This window comes from Mesoplodon bidens (genome assembly GCF_964165515.1).
Source record: "Mesoplodon bidens genome assembly, chromosome: 13".
In the NCBI taxonomy this organism is placed as follows: Eukaryota; Metazoa; Chordata; class Mammalia; order Artiodactyla; family Ziphiidae; genus Mesoplodon; species Mesoplodon bidens.
Genome location: NC_138169.1, coordinates 42,836,222 through 42,857,394, shown reverse-complemented (window position 1 = coordinate 42,857,394; position 21,173 = coordinate 42,836,222). Strand labels below are relative to the sequence as shown.

General features: G+C 35.0%; 1 protein-coding gene across 1 annotated transcript in view; it reads right to left on the bottom strand.

The window, feature by feature from the left end:
* Positions 1–21,173, bottom strand: part of TAF4B (TATA-box binding protein associated factor 4b) — a 117,511-nt gene that overhangs the window by 61,346 nt on the left and 34,992 nt on the right. The window contains exons 8-9 of the mRNA XM_081253251.1: positions 16,535–16,670; positions 15,757–15,859 (exon numbers count right to left, since the gene is read on the bottom strand). Coding sequence (XP_081109377.1) covers positions 15,757–15,859; positions 16,535–16,670 — 239 coding nt within the window. The remainder of the gene's footprint in view (positions 1–15,756; positions 15,860–16,534; positions 16,671–21,173) is intronic.

Sequence of the window (21,173 nt, the reverse complement as noted above, 5' to 3'; positions counted from 1 at the left end):
ATTATGAAGTTTAGATATATGGTCTCATCCTTCCTTTAAAAAAAACCAGAATTGTTTAAGGTACACAGCACATGGCTTTTACACACATGCACACAACAGTGATTGTTCACAATCTCAGCTGTCTGCCAGGTACACAGGCCCTGTAAACTGCACCCTGCTTCCATAGGTGAGTTCCCACATAGCCCCTGCTGAAATCTCACATACAGACTGGAGAGACCAGTACGAGGCCTCCTTACTACCAGTACCATGCACAGTACTGGAACTGAACAGAACTCAATGTTCAATGAGGAGACTGTCCCATGTCTTTTAGAATCTTCTTGCAGCCCTTCTCTGAACTAAGAAGGGAGCTAACCACCCAATAAGATTTGTTCTTGCCTACCCACCCACCCAATTTGGCCCCAAGCTGAACACAGCTCCCTCTAGTTCAGCTGCCAGTTGCTATGGTTACAGAGGGCAGCAGGAATAGAGGAAGACCCCTACTGAGGGAAGAGGAAAAGGTACCACCATAAACAGTACCCGAACCACTTAAAAGTTCCTCTAAGAAAGGAGGCAGACTAAAGGAAAGCAAAGACAACACCGTGTTGTAGCAGTATTATTGATAAGGCTAAATATTGTAAGATAGGCCAAGGCAGTAATAAAGGATTTGATGCTGAGGTGTATTTGTGATTCTGGGTTGGCTCAATTTTAAAGGAAAAGAAAGTGAGAACCTCCAAATCGCATCTTCAAGTCTTCTGGTCTAATGCAGTATGTCTTTTAACGAAGGTGCTGTGAAAGATAATCTGTTTCATTTTTAAAGACATACAAAAAGGAAATTTAATAGTGCCTCAGTAGAAAAAGGCTTCCAACTCAAGATTCTGTGGGGAGTAATAGGTTAATATGCAAAAATTAAAGTAGCATTACCTAATTATCATTAATACCTTGCATTTTGGTTTCTGAAACTGATCTAATTCTTCAGCTTTTTATAAAGTTAACCGTTGCTTGTGCCTACCTTAAATCTCTTCTACCCTTTTAAGATCTATAATAGCACCAGACTAATTTTTCTATAGTAGAGAAAATCACATTACTTTCCTATTCAAAAACATTTCATGATCCTATGAGCTCAACCTGATATTCAAGGCCTTCCAAGTAATGACCTTAACTTAGCACTCTTACCTCCCATTCCTCACCATAAAATAGCTCCTACTGATTCTGGCTTTCCTGTTCTAGTCTTTAGCTCCTCTTGCTTTATTATCTTTCAGCTGTCAGTGCCTTATCTATATTCCAGACCTACTTCAAATGCCTACTTTGGAAATGTTGGTTTAACTTATCTTTATACTTTTAAAGCATCTTTCCAATTGCTACAACTTCCAAGGGTACATTTTGCCTTTGTTACGGTAGGTCTTACTCTGTCTTCCAATAATCAACTATTTGCCTTATACTTCAACCAGAATAATTTTACTGAACATATTATCACTTTCATCACCTATCATTTCTAGCAGAGTAGTCATAAATGGTACTTAAATATTTGAGGAATTTGTATGTGCTCAGAACAGCATGCTGTTTATCTGTGACAATGTACTGAGAAGTAGAAGAATGGTGGGTAAAAAAGATGAGTCAAACTGCCTACTGTGAAATTCTGTCTCTGCCACTTACTGTCTATATGAAATAAAGCAAATTAATTAACCTCTCTAGGCCTGCAACATCAGTAAAATGGAGACAATAACATTCCCCACATCTGAGACTGAGGACTGAAGGAAGCAATCATATCACGAAAAAAGGAGTTCCTTTAATATATAAAGAGCTCCTACAAATAACTAAGGAAAAGACCTAAAAGCCAATGGAAAAATGGATGAAACAGAGAAATCTTCAGTTAATGAAAAATTTTAAATGACTCAAATATAAGATGTTTTACCCTACTCATAAGAAAAATGTAAGATACAATTTTTCACCTGTTAGATTGGTAAAAGTTCACGAGAACATGTGGAAATATGATACCTTAAGCTTTGTTGCTCAGAGTATAATCTGTTAATCCAACTCCATTGAGAGTTACTTGACATCTAATTTAAAATGAATAAACTGCTCTTTCTAGAAATTACGTGAAACGATAGTCATTGCAACTCTGTTTTCTGAGTACAAAACACTGGAAACAACCTAAATGTCTATCATTATGTAACCTTGTTAAAAACATCAAATCACAATGATTATATACTGATATAGAATAATCTACAAGATTTATTACTGCTAAGTTGTAAATATCAAAATGGGTTGGCCAAAAAGTTCATTTGGGTTTTTCCATTACATCTTACGGAAAAAAACCGAACGAACTTTCTGGCCAACCCAATAAAACATCATGTATTGCATACTGTCATCTATGTTGAAAAGATTCTATCTAGAGAGATATGCAAGAAATTGCTAACAGTGGTTGGCTCTAGGCTGAGAACCTGGGTAGCAGAGGGAAAATGATGCAAGAGAGAACCTTATTTTTTTCCCACTGTATATCCTTTTGTTCCTTTCGAATGCTATACAAAATGTATTACCTAGTCAAATAAATAAATAATTTGCTTAAAAGGTATAAACAAAAAATTTTTATTTTAAGAAAATCAAGTTCTTCCTTTAGGTTACTAATCTCTGGTAAAATAAGGTTACCTTCAATATTCTTTTTTCACCACCCTTGGGCATAATCTCACTACGTTACCACAGCCAGCTTACAAACCCTGCTTTCTTCCTTCTATGACTTTTTTAAAGGTATCTTTCCTCATGGGAAATTCCCTTTCCTCTTTTTAACACAAACACAGCATAGGATATTGCAGTATTTCTCAAACTTCAGTGATTTTAGGAACTACTTACGAGTATATTCCTTCACAGTTCATTCAGCATGTAAGCACAGAGATAATTTTTCCTAAATCGCATTTTACTATGAAAAAAATCTGCCTAAAAACTATGAAAGACTTCACAATCTCATCTCTAAGTCTTCATTCATGTAATTTCCCTGTGAGGAATGTTTAAGACCATAATTTCTAACAAGATTTAGCATAAAGCAACTCCTTCAAGAAGATTTTGTTGTTGTTGAATTTTAACCCTAGATTTAGAGTTTATCTGGGCACAGCTCAGAAGGATGTTTCTTCCCTGTCTCCTGACTTTCCAAGATTTTGTCACCAGAGACTGTTTCCCCTCTCTTTAAGTCCTTACTTGAATGATTAATCATCTATATTATGTTACCCTATGTAACAAGTATATATCATTGATACACTTGTATATATAAGGACAGACTCTTAATAAATACATAATAAAACAATTAATTACATATGAAGCAAGTTAGAGCACATGTTTAATCTACACTAGAGAATCTGATTCCTGCAATATGAAAAAATGGGACATTAAAGTTGGTGGAGTAATATTATCTGTGCAAACAGCATGTAACCTTGTCCTATATTATTTTCTAAGTGTCTTTTAAAGCAAAATTTTTTAAAAACCTCTTAATTCCTAGCTGGTAAAATACCTTCTAAGTTATGTAAGTATATATTAATATACATATATATGTATTATTCATCCATAAATATTTTATAATTTCTCTCTAAAATATAAGGACTCTAAACAAAGACCTTAACCATAAGGCATTATCACCTCTTCAAAAAATCAATAATTCCTTATTATCATCAAATAGCCAGTCTGTTTAAATAGAGTTAACTCTACAAACATGCACAGGTACTGTAATATTTATCACTTCTGATTCTGAAGTACGAAGAATAAAACACAAATCTCTGGCACCCTCTGGTGTTTAAACACTATATAGCTTCCCTTATTCATCCCAGATGTACTTACTGACAAGCACAACAGAAAATACGATTTACACTGGGAAAAAGTCACAAAAATGTTCTTTTCAGTTAAACAGGTAGTTTTGAAAATACAGGCAGATATCACTCTATGTTATTAAACCTCATCCAGTTAAGACAGGATCTAATGCCATACACTATTACCTCTTCTTATTTAACAAAAGAGTCGATATTAAGGGTCTATTTTAAGCTTCATTTTAACAATAACTGAAGTGATATTAAGTATCCAAGAAAGCAAACTGAAAGAAAAGACATTACTATAAAAAGATATGCATAAAACCACATATAACAGAAATAACTAGAACATATTATACAAAAATGAAAAGTGTATCTTCGTGCAAAAATTAAATGTATCTTAAAAATAGATTATATCTAAGATTATAGATATTCCTGTTCTCTTTTTCAAAATTCATTATTTCAACAAATTTCTGAATGCTTATTATGAACAAGGCATTGTTCTAAATGTTAGACAATGGTAAAGTTATTGTAAACTCTCAGAGATTTAAAAAGGAGTGGGGCGCATAAAGAAGGGTAAATAAATGAATAGGGTAACTTTAGATAGTGCCTCAAGACAGCAGATATGACTGAAAAAGGAATAAAGAGAGAGGATTTATCTAAACAGATATAAAAACAAATAATGAAAGATAACTGAAAATGCAAAAATATTAACACAGAAATAAAACAAAAACAGCACTAAAATGAAAATCTAGAAATGCACCCTTGTATAACTGAGAATTTACTAAAAGGTAAAGTAGCATTTCAAATCAGAAAAGTAAGGATGGGGCCTCCCCGGTGGCGCAGTGGTTGGGAGTCCGCCTGCCGATGCAGGGGATACGGGTTCGTGCCCCAGTCTGGGAGGGTCCCATATGCCGTGGAGCGGCTGGGCTCGTGAGCCGTGGCCGCTGGGCCTGCGCGTCCGGAGCCTGTGCTCCGCAACGGGAGAGGCCACAACAGTGAGAGGCCCGCATACCGCAAAAAAAAAAAAAAAAAGAAAAGTAAGGATGATGAAATCTTCAGTAACTGTTGTTGAGATGAGCAACCCAACTGGGAAAAGGTAATTTCTGTTTCAGCTATTTACAAAGATAGAATCAAGAATTACTGAAGATTTTGTAAAGGTCTATTGCATATATGAGGTGTGTATAGATAACTTGGAAGAAAATATAGGAGCACATCATTATGAGCTAAGGACAGGGAAAGAGTTTTAAAAATAATGCAAAAGTCAAAAGCTATAAAGGAAGAGATTAATAAAGTTAATATTGTGATTTAAAATCTTCAAATAACAAAAGACACTAAAAACAAAATCACACATTAAACAAAAGATTGGGAGAAAAATATTTATAACATACACATACTTATAACATACACAACAAAGATCTACTCTCAGGAAGTCCCTGGCGGTCCAGTGGTTAGGGCTTCGTGTTTTCACTTCTGAGGGCCCGGGTTCAATCCCTGGTTGGGGAAATAAGATCCCACAAGCCACACAGCGCGGCCAGGAAAAAAAAAAAAACTATTTTCCAATATACAAGTCTAGAAAGCAATAAGCACTCAATAGCTAAATGAGCTAAAGTAGTAAGCTAGAAACTACCTAAAGAAAATACTAATGGTGACACTTTTGCTTCAGGCATTAACGACTAGATTTACCCATGAGAAATTACATGACATTCTTCTAATTTAGACCAACTTATTTTCATTCCAGTGTTGGATGCACAGAAGTTGTCAAAAAGGTGTCAGTAAAAATAAGCACTGAGCACACTCTAAAGTAGAACTGCCTCAGGGGCAAATGCCTGTGGCTAGCACTAGTTTTCGGGCCTCTGTTCAAGTGGAGAAACTCTTAAGTCAGGTTCTCTAGAACAGGTACTAACATGGTCCCAAGGTCAATTGTCATCTCTGGTTCCTATGGGACACAGTCACTAATCTTCTTTGGAGTAAAGCAAACTCAATTTGGGTCGCCAGATTTAATCTGATTTACCCATCCACTGAGGTTTTAAATTCAACCATTACATTTTTCACTTCTAAATGTCCTATTTGGTTCTTTATCAAATCTTTGTATTCATTTTTTAATAGATAATTGTTACTTGCTCATTTTTTGTGATTCCACATTTTATTTTTAACCATTTTATAAGAGTTTTTAATATTGAATAGTTCATCACCCAATGTTTGAAGTCAATGGCATTCCAATTGTGTTGCTGTTTCCTTTGCTTGGGGTGACCTTTCCTTGTAGGCTTTATCTTTGAAAGTGAACACATGCATACATACCAGAGAAGAATGAAATGACATTATTAAAGTGCTGGAAGCAAAAAAAGAAAAGCCAACCTATAATTCTAATCTCACTCCTGACATCACTGTCTACATAAATAACCTAATTTAAAAATAATCAGAAATAAGAACTTAACAAGGGGGTTGGCATATAATTTTTTTTTTAAAAAAGCAACCTAGGGAATTCCCTGGTGGTCCAGTGGTTAAGATGCAGGCTTTCACTGCTGTGGGCCCAGGTTCAATCCCTGGTTGGGGAACTAAGATCCCACAAGCTGCGTGGCGTGGCCAAAAATAAATAAAAATAAATAAATAAATAAAAAGCAACCTACATTTCTATATACTAGGAACAGAAAAGGCAATTACCAAAAATTTTACCTATAATAGCAACAAAAAGGTGCCTAGGAATAAACAACAGATAAACAAAACAAATGGTATACAACCTGTATAGAAAATTATATCACTTCACTGAAAGATGTTAAAGAAAGCATGCATAAACGGAGACATACATCATGTTCATAGATAGAAGGTTCCAAATTATAAAGAAATCAGCTGAAGGACAATGGACCTATGGGCTCAAGGCCATGTTGGTCAAATTCCAGCAGAGGTTTTTGATGGAATTTAAACTGATGCTTAAATTTATATGAACAGCAAAATCCCAAGAATGGCAAAAAAAAAATCAAGAAGAGCAGGGGAAGGGGGTATGAAAGTGGAGGAAGGAGGGTGTAAAAGTAGAGGAAGGAGAGGAAACAAAAAAATAAAGAGGGATAGGTAGGAGACATGCCTTAACAGAGGTAAAATTTATTTTGAAGTTATAGTAAATTGAGCAGTATGTTACTGGAAATAAATTAAACAGTAAGATAAAATAGAGATTAAAAAAAAAGATTAACAGAATAGATAAGCCCAGAAGAGACCGTGCCTATACAGGCACACCTCCTTTTATTGCACTTCACTTTATTGTGCTTCGCAGATAATGTGTTTTTTACAAACTGAAGGTCTGTGGCAACCCGGTGGTCAAGCAAGTCTACCAGCGCCAGTTTTCCAATAGCGTTTGCTCATTTCATGACTCTTCGTCACATTTTGTCAGTTCCTGCAATATTTTCAAACTTTTTCATTATTATTTTATTTGTTATGGTGATCTGTGATCAGTGATCTTTGATGTTACTATTGTAATTGTTTTGGGTCACCACAAACCATGCCCATACAAGATTGCCGACTTAATAGGTAAATGTTGTGTGTGTTCTGACTGCTCTACCAACCAGCCATTCCACAGTCTCTCTCCCTCTCCTCAGGCCTCCCTATTCCCTGAGACATGACAATATTGAAATTAGGCCAGGTAATAACCCGACAATGCCTCCTAAGTGTTCAAGTGAAAGGAAGAGTTACTCATCTCTTACTTTAAATCAAAAGCTAGAAATGATGAAGATTAAGGAGGAAGGCCTGCAGAAAGCCAAGATAGGCCGAAAGCTAGGCCTCTTGTGCCAAACAGTCAAGTTGTGAATGCAAAGGAAAAGTTCTTGAAGGAAATTAGAAGTGCTACTCCAGTGAACACACAAATGATAAGAAAGTGAAACAGTCTTACTGCTGATATGAAGAAAGTTTTAGTGGTTCCAGACAGAAGATCAAACCAGCCACAACATTTCCTTCAGCCAAAACACAATTCAGAGTCAAGTCCTACCTTTCTTCAATTCTATTGATACAAAAGCTGAGAGAGCTGAGGAAGCTGAAGAAGAAAAGTTTGAAGCTAGCAGAGGTTGGTTCATGAGGTTTAAGGAAAAAAGCTGTCTTCGTAACATAAAAGTACAAGGTGAAGCAGCAAATGCTGATGTACAAACTACTGCAAGTTATCCAGAAGATCTACCTAAGATAATTAATAGAAGTGGCTACACTAAACAACATACTTCCAATGTAGACAAAACAGCTTATACTGGAAGAAGATACCATCAGGACTTTCATAGGTAGAGAGGAGAAGTCAACCCCTGGCTTCAAAGCTTCAAAGGTCAGGCTGACTCTCTTGTTAGGGATTAATGCAGCTTATGATTTTAAGTTGAAGCCAATGCTCATTTACCATTCTGAAAATCCTAAAATTAGGGTTCAGAATCCAGCAAAGAAAAGTACCCTAAGTCTTAGTTGAAATACCTGAGGTACTACATCCTGGAGTCAGGGAGAACCAAAGGGACATGGAGTCTTGGAAAGATTACAGCCTAGATTTGAATTCAGTTACTGACTAGATGAAGGCAATCTGCTCCTCTCCTGCCAACCAGCAAACTGGATAAATTCTCTTTCTGGAGGTAATTAATCCAAAACTCCTATAATTACTTTTTACACATATTTGACACTGACTCAAAAATTACTAAGTTCATACCAAGAAACAGCTAAAAAGCCAAATAACAGAAACAGACTTACAGACAACCTGGATGTTGGAAATATTAGGTATGAACTTTAATATAACTATGACTAATTGTTCAAGAATGCAGAAGATAATTCCAATAGAGAACAAAAATCTATTAAAAAAGAAATGGAGGTGTGGTTTTTGGTAATGACAGAGTAGCTTAATTAATCATTACAAAATCAACATATAACTTTTTAAAAAGGCAACCATTTTAAAAAATGGGAAAAAGGCAACCAGAAACTAGAGAGAAGTCAACCCTTGAAATATGGTAACAATGATGGGTAAAATTTGTGAGTTTATGTCTTTTGGCCTGAAAGCACTCTCCGGCCTGTGCAGCCGTATTCTAGGTGTCAGAGGACAGATTTTAGTGTTGAAAGAGCACTTAGACAATTAGGGAAGATACATCAGAATGTAAGGCTCCACAGAGCAGTAATCCCTCAAATCTGCATATAAATCTGACCTAATCATTGACTGATGGAAGAACTACATATGCCCCAGGGGACACTCCAGCAGCCTAACAAAAACAGCAATAGGAAGGGGAAAGAACCAAGTGAATATTTCAGTTGCTACTCAACCTAAGAAAGACTAAGTTTGGAATTTAAGAACAGTCAAGTTAAACTAAACTAAATAAATAAAAAAAATAAATTTTTTACTAAATTAAAAATCAGTCTTCAGGAACATAACTGAATCCAGAGTCAATAATTACTAGATATGTGAAAAAACAGAAAGTCACTGAATGTTCTGAACACAATGAAAACTTATAAGACGTATGAAAAACTGGAAAATGGGACCTAAAGTTTAAAAAAAAAGTTGGCAGAAATGAGCCAAATGTTGCAATTAGCAGACAAAGATTTTTAAGGAAGCATACAAATATGCTGACAGATTTAAAGGAGCAAAAAGATCAAAGAAAATAACAGAGCCTTGGTATATGCAGGAAAATATCAAAGTCTAATGCATATATAATTGGATTCATAAAAGGACAGGAGAGATAATGGGGCCAAGAAAAAAACTCTGAAGAAACATTTTCCATAGTTAGGAAAAAGAAAAATAAACAGTTACAGATCCAAGAAGCTCAGTAAAACCTAAGCAGAATATAAAGGAAACCATAACTAGAGTCAGACTGAATCAAAGTCAAAGTGCTGAAATCTAAACAAAAAGAAAATCTTAAAGTAGTGAGAGGAAAACAAACAAAAAATCAGTGTACCCATGGAAATAATGATTGAATGAAAACTGTTTTTTTTTTTTTTGTGGTACGCGGGCCTCTCACTGTTGTGGCCTCTCCCATTGAGGAGCACAGGCTCCGGACGCGCAGGCCCAGTGGCCATGGCTCATGGGCCTAGCCACTCCGCGGCATGTGGGATCTTCCTGGACCGGGGCACAAACCCGTGTCCCGTGCATCAGCAGGTGGACTCTCAACCACTGCGCCACCAGGGAAGCCCTGAAAACTGACTTTTCATCAGAAACAATGGAGACCAGAAAACAATGGAATAACATCTTTAAGTCTTCACAGTAAAGAAGATTGGGTCAGCCTACAATTTCTAATTGGAAAAAAAAAAAAACCTACCCTTTTAAAGGGAAGGTAAACAAAAATAGTTCTCAGGAAAAGGAAAACAGAAGAGTTGTCACCAGAATTACAGACCAAGAAATGCTATAGGAAGCTCTTTAGCTGAAGGGAAAAAATACTACTGAAAACTGAACTCTACAGAAAAAAAAGAGCACTGGGAATGGTTTAAAGAAAAGAAAGAATATTTTAAGGAAAAAAAAAGACTTTAAAGCTAAAATCATAACATTGTAGATACATATATACATTTATAATGCATGCTGATGTAATACATATGAAAATAAAAATATATAGCACAGAAGAAGAGAGTGAGGTAAATGGACTTACATTGTTGCAAGGTTCACATATTTTATGTGTAGTACTATATTAACTCCAAATAGAGTGTATACTAAAAATACATGTTATAGCATATTGTAATCCCTGTTGATCAAACAAACAAAAAAATGCGGATATAGATAAGAAGCCAACAGAGGAATTAAAATGAAATATAAAATAATAATCACTTACCCTAAAAGACAAAAAACAAATGAATAAAATAGCAAAATATTAACCTAAAGAAACAACCGTTGGATTTCATAAGAAAAGCTCAACCTAGCTATATGCAATGTATAAAGGACACTCTTTAAATACAAAGACACATGTAGGTTGAAAAAAAGGAAGGAAAAAGATAGAATATGCAAACAGTAACAAAGCTGAAGTGTTTATATTCAGCAGATAAAATACACAGCAATACAAGAAATATTTTCAAATAAAGAAGGACATGTGGGGACTTCCCTGGTAGTCCAGTGGTTAAGACTCTGTGCTTCCACTGCAGGGGGCCCGGGTTCCATCCCTGGTCCGGGAGCTAAGATCCCGCATGCCACGCAGCATGGCCAAAAAATTTTTAAAGATAATAATAAAATAAATAAATAAAATAAAAAATAAAATAATAAAAAAGGACATGTAATTATAGGAGGGCCAATTTATTAGAAAAACATAATTATAAATGTGTATACCTAATAACAGAGCTTCAAATAATTAATGTAAAAACTGGCAGAACTAACGGAAAAAATAAATCTATAAGCATAGTTGGAGATTTAATACCCATTCTCAGTAACTGATGGAACTAGTCCAAAAAAAAGAAAGCCAGGAGATAGATATAAACACTACTAGCTACCTTCACCAGAATGGCACTTACAAAAAACTACTCCCCCAAACTGAGTAATACATTTTTTCCAAGGGCATATGAGATATTCATCAAGTTTGACCACAATAAAGAGTCTCAAATTTAGTAAGATTGATATTTAACAGTGTATATTCTCTGATCAGAACAAAATTACATTAGAAAAAAAATGAATAAAATCTCTAGAGAAGCCCCAAATATTTGTACTTTTAAATAAAAGGAAAAGGAGAAAATATTTTGACATGAATAAAAATGAAAACAAAACACTATCATTGGCTGGATGCTAACTCAGAAGTTAGGGGGTTTATAGTTTTAAATGAGAAGCAACTAAAACCCAACATAAGGAAAAGAAAGGAATATTCTTTATAATAAAATAAACAAAAGATGAACAGATAAAAACAATAAAATCGGGCTTCCCTGGTGGCACAGTGGTTAAGAATCTGCCTGCCAATGCAGGGGACGCGGGTTCAAGCCCTGGTCTGGGAAGATCCCACATGCCGGTGAGCAACTAAGCCCGTGCACCACAACTACTGAGCCTGCACTCTAGAGCCTGGGTGCCACAACTACTGAGTCCACGTGCCACAACTACTGAAGCCCGTGTGCCTAGAGCCCGTGCTCCACAACAAGAGAAGCCACCGCAATGAGAAGCCCATGCACCCCAACAAAGAGTAGTCCCCGCGTGCCGCAACTAGAGAAAGCCTGCGTGCAGCAACAAAGACCCAGTGCAGCCAAAATAAATAAATTAATTAATTTAAAAAAAAGTAAAATCAAAAGTTAACTCTCTAAAAACACTAAACAAAACTGAAAAAAACATATCAATGAAAAGAGAGAGTATCACTACAAATCTTACAGATATTAAAAGGATAAGGGAATAAAATGAACAGCTATATGCCCAAAAAAGTCAACAACTAAGATAAAATACACAAAATCCTTAAAGAAAAAAAAGCATGATACGTTATCCTAAAGAATCTACAAATATTAAAAGGAAAAGAAAGTAGTAGCACAGCTTCATTTCAACAAATTTAAAAGTAAAATGAAATGTACAAAAACCTTAAAAAATGCAACTTTCTGAAATTGACATTAAGATGACAGAGAAAATCCTTTATAGATGAAACTATCTTATCAAAACCTTCCCCCAGGGGACTTTCCTGGTGGTGCAGTGGATAACACTCCATGCTCCCAATTCACGGGGCCTGGGTTCGATTCCTGGTCAGGGAACTAGATCCCACATGCATGCCACAACTAAGAGTTTGCGTGACACAACTAAGGAGCCCACAAGCCACAACTAAGGAGCCCACCTGCCGCAACTAAGGAGCCCACCTGCCACAACTAAGACCCAGAGCAAACAAATAAATAAAAAACCAAAAAACCCCAAAACCTTCCCCCCAAAGAAAACAAAAGACCTATTTAGTTTCAAGGGTAAATTCATTCGTATATTTAAGGAAGAAATAATATAATTTCTACTCAAAGGTTTAAAATAAAGGAGAGGGAAAAATATTGTACAACTCATTTTTGAGACCAGCATAACCACATACCAAAATCTGGCAAAGACACCATAAGAACAGAAAACTATATACCAGTATCCCTAAAGAACATACATATAAAACCCTTAAAATAGTAATCAAATCAAATGCAACAATATATAAAAAGGATAATAATACTTCAGGAATACTAACATTCAAACTATTTTTTTTAAATCAGTGTAATTCACAATACATTGCATAATTTAAAAAATGAATGACTGTCTTAAATAGATGAAGAAAAAGTGCATGACAAAATCACTCAATTTAAAAATGGGCAAAATATTTGAACAGACATTTCACAAAAGGAGCTACACAAATGGCCAATAAGGACATGAAAATACACTCAGCATCTTGATCAACATGGGTTTGAACTGCACAGGTCCACTCATACACAGATTTTTTTCAGTAAATACATACAGTAGTAGATGATCTGGAGCTGGTTGAATCCGAGGATGCAGAACCACAGATATGCCAGGCAGACTATAGAACTTGAGCATCTGCAATGGGTCAACCACTGGTGGGAAAACCAATCCCACTGCAGATACTGAAGAATGAGGGTACAGCTATATACCAACTACAATGGTTAAAACTTTAAAAACTGCAGTTTATCAACTGTTAGCAAGGATATGGAACAAATTCTCATACTTTGCGGGTAGGACTGTAAATGGTACAACCACAAAGGAAAACAGTTTGGCAGCTTCTTATAAAGTTAAACATACACCTACTAAATGATTCAGCATTTTCATTCATATCTTTATGTAAGTAAAGGGAAAACTTATGTCCATACAAAGACTTGGATACAGGTGTTCCAAGCAGCTTTATTCATAATAGCCAAAAACTGGAAACAACCCGCACGTCCACCAGTGGATAAAGAGACAATTCAGTACAAACAAATGCAGTAGACCCATACAGTGAAATACTACTCAGCAATGAAAAACAACAAATTACTAATACATGCAACAACACTGGATGTATATCAAACACATTATTCTGAGCAAAGGAAACCAAACATAAGAATACAAATTATATGATTCTATTGATATGAAACCCCAGGAAAGACAAATCTACAATGATAAGAAGCCAATCAGTGGCTGCCTAAGGTATAATGGGGGGACTGGCTGGGAAGTCTCACAAAGGAGGCTTCTGAGGTATTGAAAGTGTTCTATGTATCTTGACTGAGGTACTGGGTACATGAATTTAGCCTTCTGTCAAAACTCACGGCACTGGAAGACAATGATGACTTCCTAGGTTACCATCTTCCAACATTTACTCCCCAAAACAATACAGAACAACAAAAACCACAGCCTCAGCATAACTTGAAGACAAAGAATACCCAAACTTCAAAACAAGAATAAGTGAAAAAGGAAAACAATTCCCAGTGCATACTTTCTTGCCCTATTGCGACCAATTTCCCAACGCACTCACCCTCACCTCAAAGGCTTTGGGTAAAAGGAGACTGAATAAAAACTGCAGAAGAGAGACCAGAGAACTAGTGGTAGGCACAAGGATGAAACTAATGGTTGTCCTGGTAGATCAAAGCATGGACTACATTCAATTAATTTCATCCAAACAAGAGATGACTGGGAAAACTTCAGAGAACAGACTGAAGGTGAGCATTTTAATATAAAAGTAGAACTACAACTAAAATATAGGTGGGGATGAGGACTAATGTACAAATATTTATATATTGTGACAAATAATGCAACTAAAAATGGGAGAAGATAGAGGAAAAAGAAAACAGAATATCCACACACTGATTTTTAAGTAATCAACTGGTAGAAATTAGAGAATATCAATCCAAGAAGGACAAACATAAGACTGTAAAACTTCTAGAACAAAGAACAGAAGAAAATCTTTGAAACCTTGGGTTACACAAACATTTCTTAGACAAAACATGAAAAGCATAACCTCTAAGAGAAAAAAATTAATGAACTAGACTTCAGCAAAATTAAAAACTTTTGCTCTGTGAAAGACACTGGTAAAAGAATGATAAAACACACCACAAAGAAATTACTTCCTAATCACTATGTGACAAAGGACTTGGATCTTGAATATATAATGAACTCTAAAAACTCAATCATAAGAGAAAAAACAACTCAAAGGAAAAATGGGCAAAAGATCTGAATACACACTTCACCAAAGAAGACAGTATAAGGATAGCAAATAAGCATAGGAACAGATGCTCAACATCTTAAGTCACTAGGAAACTGCAAATTAAAATGACAATAAAAACAACCACTATACACTTATTGGAATAGTAAAAATCAAAAGAATTGGCAATAACAAGTACTGACAGAGTTGGAGTGCAAATGGAACTCTCATCACTGCTGGTGGGAATGCAAAATGGTACAGTCCCTTTGGTAAACAACTTTGGCAGTTTCTTAAATAGTAAAACACATACTAATGACCCAGCAATAATACTCTTAGATATTTACTACAGAGAAGTCAAACCTATGTTCACATAAAAATCTGTATGTAAATGTTTATAGCAACTTTATATAGAATCATTAAAAAACTGGGAACAACCCAATGTCCATCAACAGGAAAATGGAGAAACAAATTTACATTCAGACAATGAATGCTGCTCAACAGTACAAAAGAACAATCTTCTAATAATCAAAATGATGTAGATAAATCTCAAAAAAATGCTGAGTGAAAAAAGTCAAATGCAAAAGAGTAGATACTGTAATTTTCCATTTATATAAAGTTCAAGAATGGACAAAAATGATCTATGGTGATGGACATAAGAACAGTGGCTGCCAAAGGCAAGGGTTGGAAGTCATTGATTTGAAAGGAGCATAAAGATGATGGATATGTTCAGCATCTTGGTCTGAATTATGATTACACAGGCATATGTTTGTCAAAATTCATTGAGCTCTACAATTAAGATATGTGCACTTTACTGCTTATAAATTATACTCAATAAAGTACTGTTAGCTTTTTAAAAAGGCATCATTAAATTTGTTTTGTATATTATTGTCATCCCTTTCCTGTTTTTTAAAAAATATTAATTTCTTAAACCAGACCAAGTTTTAACCATTTAATTTCTTTACCTGAAGGATGCTGTTCCATTCTCTTTTATTTTGTTTTTCTGAATAGATGACTGAAGTGACAGAACTTTACTTCCTGGCAGGGTAATTTGCTTTAGAATGGAAGCTATAAAAACAAAAGAAGAAAGAAAAGGTAAAATTTTAAAAAAGCAATCACACTACATTAGGAAAAATTCAGGACAAGTTATTTTTAATGCATATAGAATAATCAAAGAAAATTTCAAGCTGCCCTAGAACCATGTTTAAATTCAAACATGACAATGAATTTATTCCCTGCACAAGAAATCATAAAATTAAGACCTCTCCCATTTCTTTTTATATGGTCCTCAAATTGGCTACAGAATTACCAGCATTATAAAAATATTATGCAGAAAAGGTGACAGAAACATGTTAATAATATATCCTTTATATTGGTAGATTTAAAAAATACATAAAACCTCTTTTATTTGTAAGACTGACTTCCAAATGTAGGGAAAGCAGCACATTTTAAAAAGAAATAAGACAATAGCAAATTTTATAAGTTAGAAAAAGTACTTTATTTACTAGTAGATTGTTTTATCTAGTTACAAAACACCACGAGTGGTGCTTCTTTAATCTAAAACAACATACACCCTTAAAAAGTGGCTATGTACAAAGAATATAATAAAGTTATCTTTCAGTCTTCTCTCACAGGTCTCAACTTAAAAGAAATCTCTCTTCTCTTAACAGTGCAAAAGAAAAGTATGGAAACCCATCATGTTCCAAACCCAAGGTGATGGGGCAGGGATGAGCCAGAGCCTACCTTGAGGAAACTGACTGGTAGGTACTGCAGTGCTCACTGTCACCTTCTTCTGTCCAGATTTCTGGATGGTCAATGCTGAGGAATGGGAAAGTGTGGCCACTTGTTTTGTAACGCCTCCTGAAGGCTGCTGGACTACCTGAAACAATGAGAATGATTAATACAGTCATTCAACTAGACCTGCTTTAGGAAAGAACAAGCTTTCAATTGTAACAACAGAACAAATGATTAGGCTCACCTAACTAAATATACCTTTATTGTAGCATCACAAGAAAGCCTACTTAAAATATAAATTTGTATGTAGCAAAATTATCTTACTCAAAAGTGAAAAACATGACTATCTCACACTATAATTTTCAGAGTGTAATTCAAATTTATATTCTGCTCAATTTAAATCTCCAAATAGACCCTATTTTCATCTTTTAACTTAACACAGAAAATTTCAAACTTATACAAAAGCAGAGGGAACAATAAAATGAAACCACCTATACCATTATTACCCAGCTTCAACAATGATTAATTCTTGACCAATTTTATTTCATCTATATCCTTACCCACTTCTCCCCACTCTCAATTATTTTAAAGCAAATCCCAGATATATCTTTTTATCCATAAATATTTCAAAATATACCTCTAGAAGATGACAACTTTCAATCGGTTGTTTTTTTATAAGTATCTGAAAGATAACAATGCTACAGGCATTCTCCAAGATAACAGTTCAAGAAATCCAGAGGGTGAGGGTTGAGGATAAAGGAAAAGAAATTAAAGTAATAGCAGGGCCTTGTTTTTAGCTTCAAAGAAGAAACAACAGAATAGCAGAGTTTCATTTTTTCACTTCAAAGAAAAAAAAGTCACCATGTATTTGAGCCAGCTATTGAGAGCGAACTATTTATAAGTCCTCAAATTCATATATGGCTAATATAAATGATCTAGGAGGTAGACTTCATAATGGAATTCTGGAGGTATAATTTATTCTATACTCTAATTTTTTATAAATAAAATTGTCTAGTGCATAATACTAAACAAAAGTAACTTACAAGAAATCCAAAATGTCCCAATAAATAATCTTATAGGAACCGATATTCCTAGAGAAAAAATACAAGTTGGAATAATTCAATTGCCATGATTCTATGAGAATAGACTCTTGAAAGAGAGAAACAACTCTTGAAAACAATGATGCATTTCAGTTGAGATCATACTTATGTATTGTAAAGTCCTAGGAAACAGATTTAAATTCTATAAAGTAATACACATTCAGAGTCCCATTTATGCATTCAGATTGAAACTCAAAAGAAAACAGAAACACTCCTAACAATTCTGGCATACCTCCCTATTGTTCATATTTTCTTCCTTGATATCTTTTATTTGGTATTCTTTTCAGTATTTTAATTACAAAAGATAGCAATAAAATGTTATTAGAAATTTGCTTATGAGTTAGTCTTCATACCATTTTTGACGGGTACTCAAAAATATTTTAAAAAGTAACAGCCTAGAGACCAGCCCCTGAGGTGGAAGGAGGCTCTATGCCTCCTGGGGTCCTGCCAGGAGGAGTGGGGGCATGGAGACCACAAGACCCCAGCATCAGCGTGTGGCCCTAGCACAGAACAAGCTGGGGAAGGCAAGCCTTGGTGCCTGCAGGAGAGCTCCCAGGCCAGGGATGTGTGTGGCTCAGCCTACAGCCCACTCCAGGGCAAGTTCATGCAGGGAGCAGGAGGCAAATGTGCCAACTGATTTAACAATCCTGGATACCCATCATTCCTCATCCTAATGAGGATGTACCAATGAGGATGTATGCTACCAAGTGCACCTAATACACTTGGTATCACATGTGCAGTATATTCCTGCACACTTGCTGAACAAAATAAAATACCATGAGTGAGAAAGTATAAAACAGTTCAGTAGTCTTCTTTCAAAGAAAGTACCATTTTTAGACCACAATATTAGGCATCTTATGGAGACTGAAATTAGAGAGATGGAAATTGGCCCAAAGATGATATATCTGTTCCTACTTGGCAAGCAAAACAAAGAGCTATTATATTTTTTAAAACATGTCCTTTATTTACTTTCCCTCCAAAAAAACCACTAGAAAAGAAGAAGAGTAAATAGTACATACCTTAGCTTTTTCTCTTGACAAGTCAAGTTCTGATGTTTTACTAGGATATTAACATAATTTAATGTTCTATAGTTTATAGAAACTGCAGGTCTAGAGCTACACAATATTCTTCAGGTGACAGCTATTTTTTTACATTGATTATGATTTTTACATTAACTATGATCTGGAATATCTGACATGGAACTGTTCTTAAATTCCATAAGGAAAGGAAGCAAACAAACACAAGTACAGATTAAACTAGTAGATGAGAACACCCTTCACACTCTGCTTTCTCTATATTTCGACCCCACCAACTCCTGTTTATAAATACACAGCAATCAAATACTTAGCTCTAAATAACTCAAGCAGTAAATGCACACAAAGTTACTAAAGGGTAATACCTCCTCTAATTTTTATATAGTATTCAATATGTGATTACTGGCACACACTCACTGAGGTTGAGTTCTAGAAAACATAGGGCCCCAAATTAACAAAAACTGTAGTATAAAAAGTCAGGAAATAGGAAATCCCTGGTGGTCCAGTGGTTAGGACTCTGTGCTTTCACTGCTGAGGGCCTGGGTTCAATCCCTGGTCGGGGAACTAAGACCTCGCAGGCTGCGCAGCGTGCCCCCCCCCTCAAAAGTCAGGAAATACATGTTAGTTGCCACTATTTCTTAGGAACAGCCAATGTGTGGTTCTTGTGCTACTACTCATATTCTGGGACGAGCATACACCACTGAATACCACCACTTCTATATAACCACATGCAGCCTTAGAATCTTTCTTGACACAGAGGTCCAGTAAAATCCTATGAGAGGTGAAATGTTATTTGCCATGCCCAATCTAGATTAAAATTCAACCTTGGCAACCTCAGAATATGCTGTTTTTTCAAAGGGCCTTCTAACCACTTTTAAAAATTTGCCCAAATGAACTGTTAATTATATTACCAGCTTTTATAGAAATCAGTAAATGCTGCTTCAAATCGAGAACCTATAAATTTCTGTTAAAAAATTTAAATGTGCTTATTTGTATGATGATTTATATGAACTTTAACAACAAGCAAAACTAATCTGTGGGAGTCATTGCTTCTGGAGGTACACAGGTGGGGACTGACTGGGAAGGGACAAAAGGGAACTGCAAGGTGATGGTAACACTCCCTATCTTGAAAGAGTTTGAGTTACACAGAGGTAAGCACTGTCAAAACTTATCCAATGTTACATTTAAAATTTATGCACATCACTGAATATAAATTTTAGCTAAAAAGAAGAAAAGAGTAAACAACTATTGATTGGTAGTTAATGATATGCATGCATTAAAATTAATGTTTAATTTTTTAGGAAGAAACCTTTGAAATGTATCAAAAATTAAGATTGATGGGTGGATAAATCAAGTATAGTAACTGTAAATAGTGGAATCTCGGTGGTTGGTATATGGGTGTTCACTATAAACTTCAACTTTGCTATGTTTGGAAATTTTCATAATAAAACATTTTCTTGAATAAGGCAAAAATAAGACAACATACACCCTGTAAATATTGTCTCTAAATAGTCTATTTTCCATAAATTCTAATGTAGCCTCACCAAACTAAAAGCTAAAAAAATATATTCTTCAATTAAATTTAAATGAACTGGCATTAATGAACCTATATATTAAGACTACTATATGAACCCTGATTAAATTATAGTCCATGAAGATTTTTCGAGGCCTTACTTGGATTCAGACTCTTTACCAAATCTTTCATTAGTCCTATTTGACAATCAACAACTGAATTCTACCTCTCCTGTCACTCTTAACAGCATGCTAAGAAGAAAGAAAAAAAAGACAAACTGATTACTTAACTGTGGGTCTTAGTAGATCAGTCCAATATGAAACTGACAGTGAACTACTTGACCCAATAAAACAATAACCTTGTTTTGTTTCCTACTCAATTTTAATTTCAACTTCTTTAACAAAAATACTGGCCACCAGCATACTCAGAGACTGAAATTTATACCTGGAAAATATTTCTCCTTCTTCAGTGAGAAGTGAAGTCAGAGACAATCAGCAGAGTGAAGCCTCACAGAGCATTTCATATAAAAATGTGTATTCTGAAATTCTTTAATGATTCCCTACTTCAAAATAATTAGGTACGAGACAAAAATATGATGCAACAACAAATTTTTTCTAATATTCTGGGTCAATTTATTTTAGGAGATCAGTTTTACTTCAATGAAACTGAAAATTACCACATTAATAATATACTGATAATTAGCTGTCTTTCTCTTACATCCGCAAAACAGTAATAGTTGGAGAATGATTGTTGAACGTACTTGGCCACTTACTTATCAAATGTCTACAATTCTGTTAAGAAAGAAATGCAAGTAATAGTCACCTGGGGAAATATATATCTGAAATAAGGAAAATATCTATGATAATACTACAACTTCCTGCTCTATCTCCAAATAAAAACTTTTTTAAAGATTTTACACACACACACACAGACACACACACGCACACACGATTACTAAGAGTAACATTATTCAGTTTACTCTCTAAAACTATACACCTTTT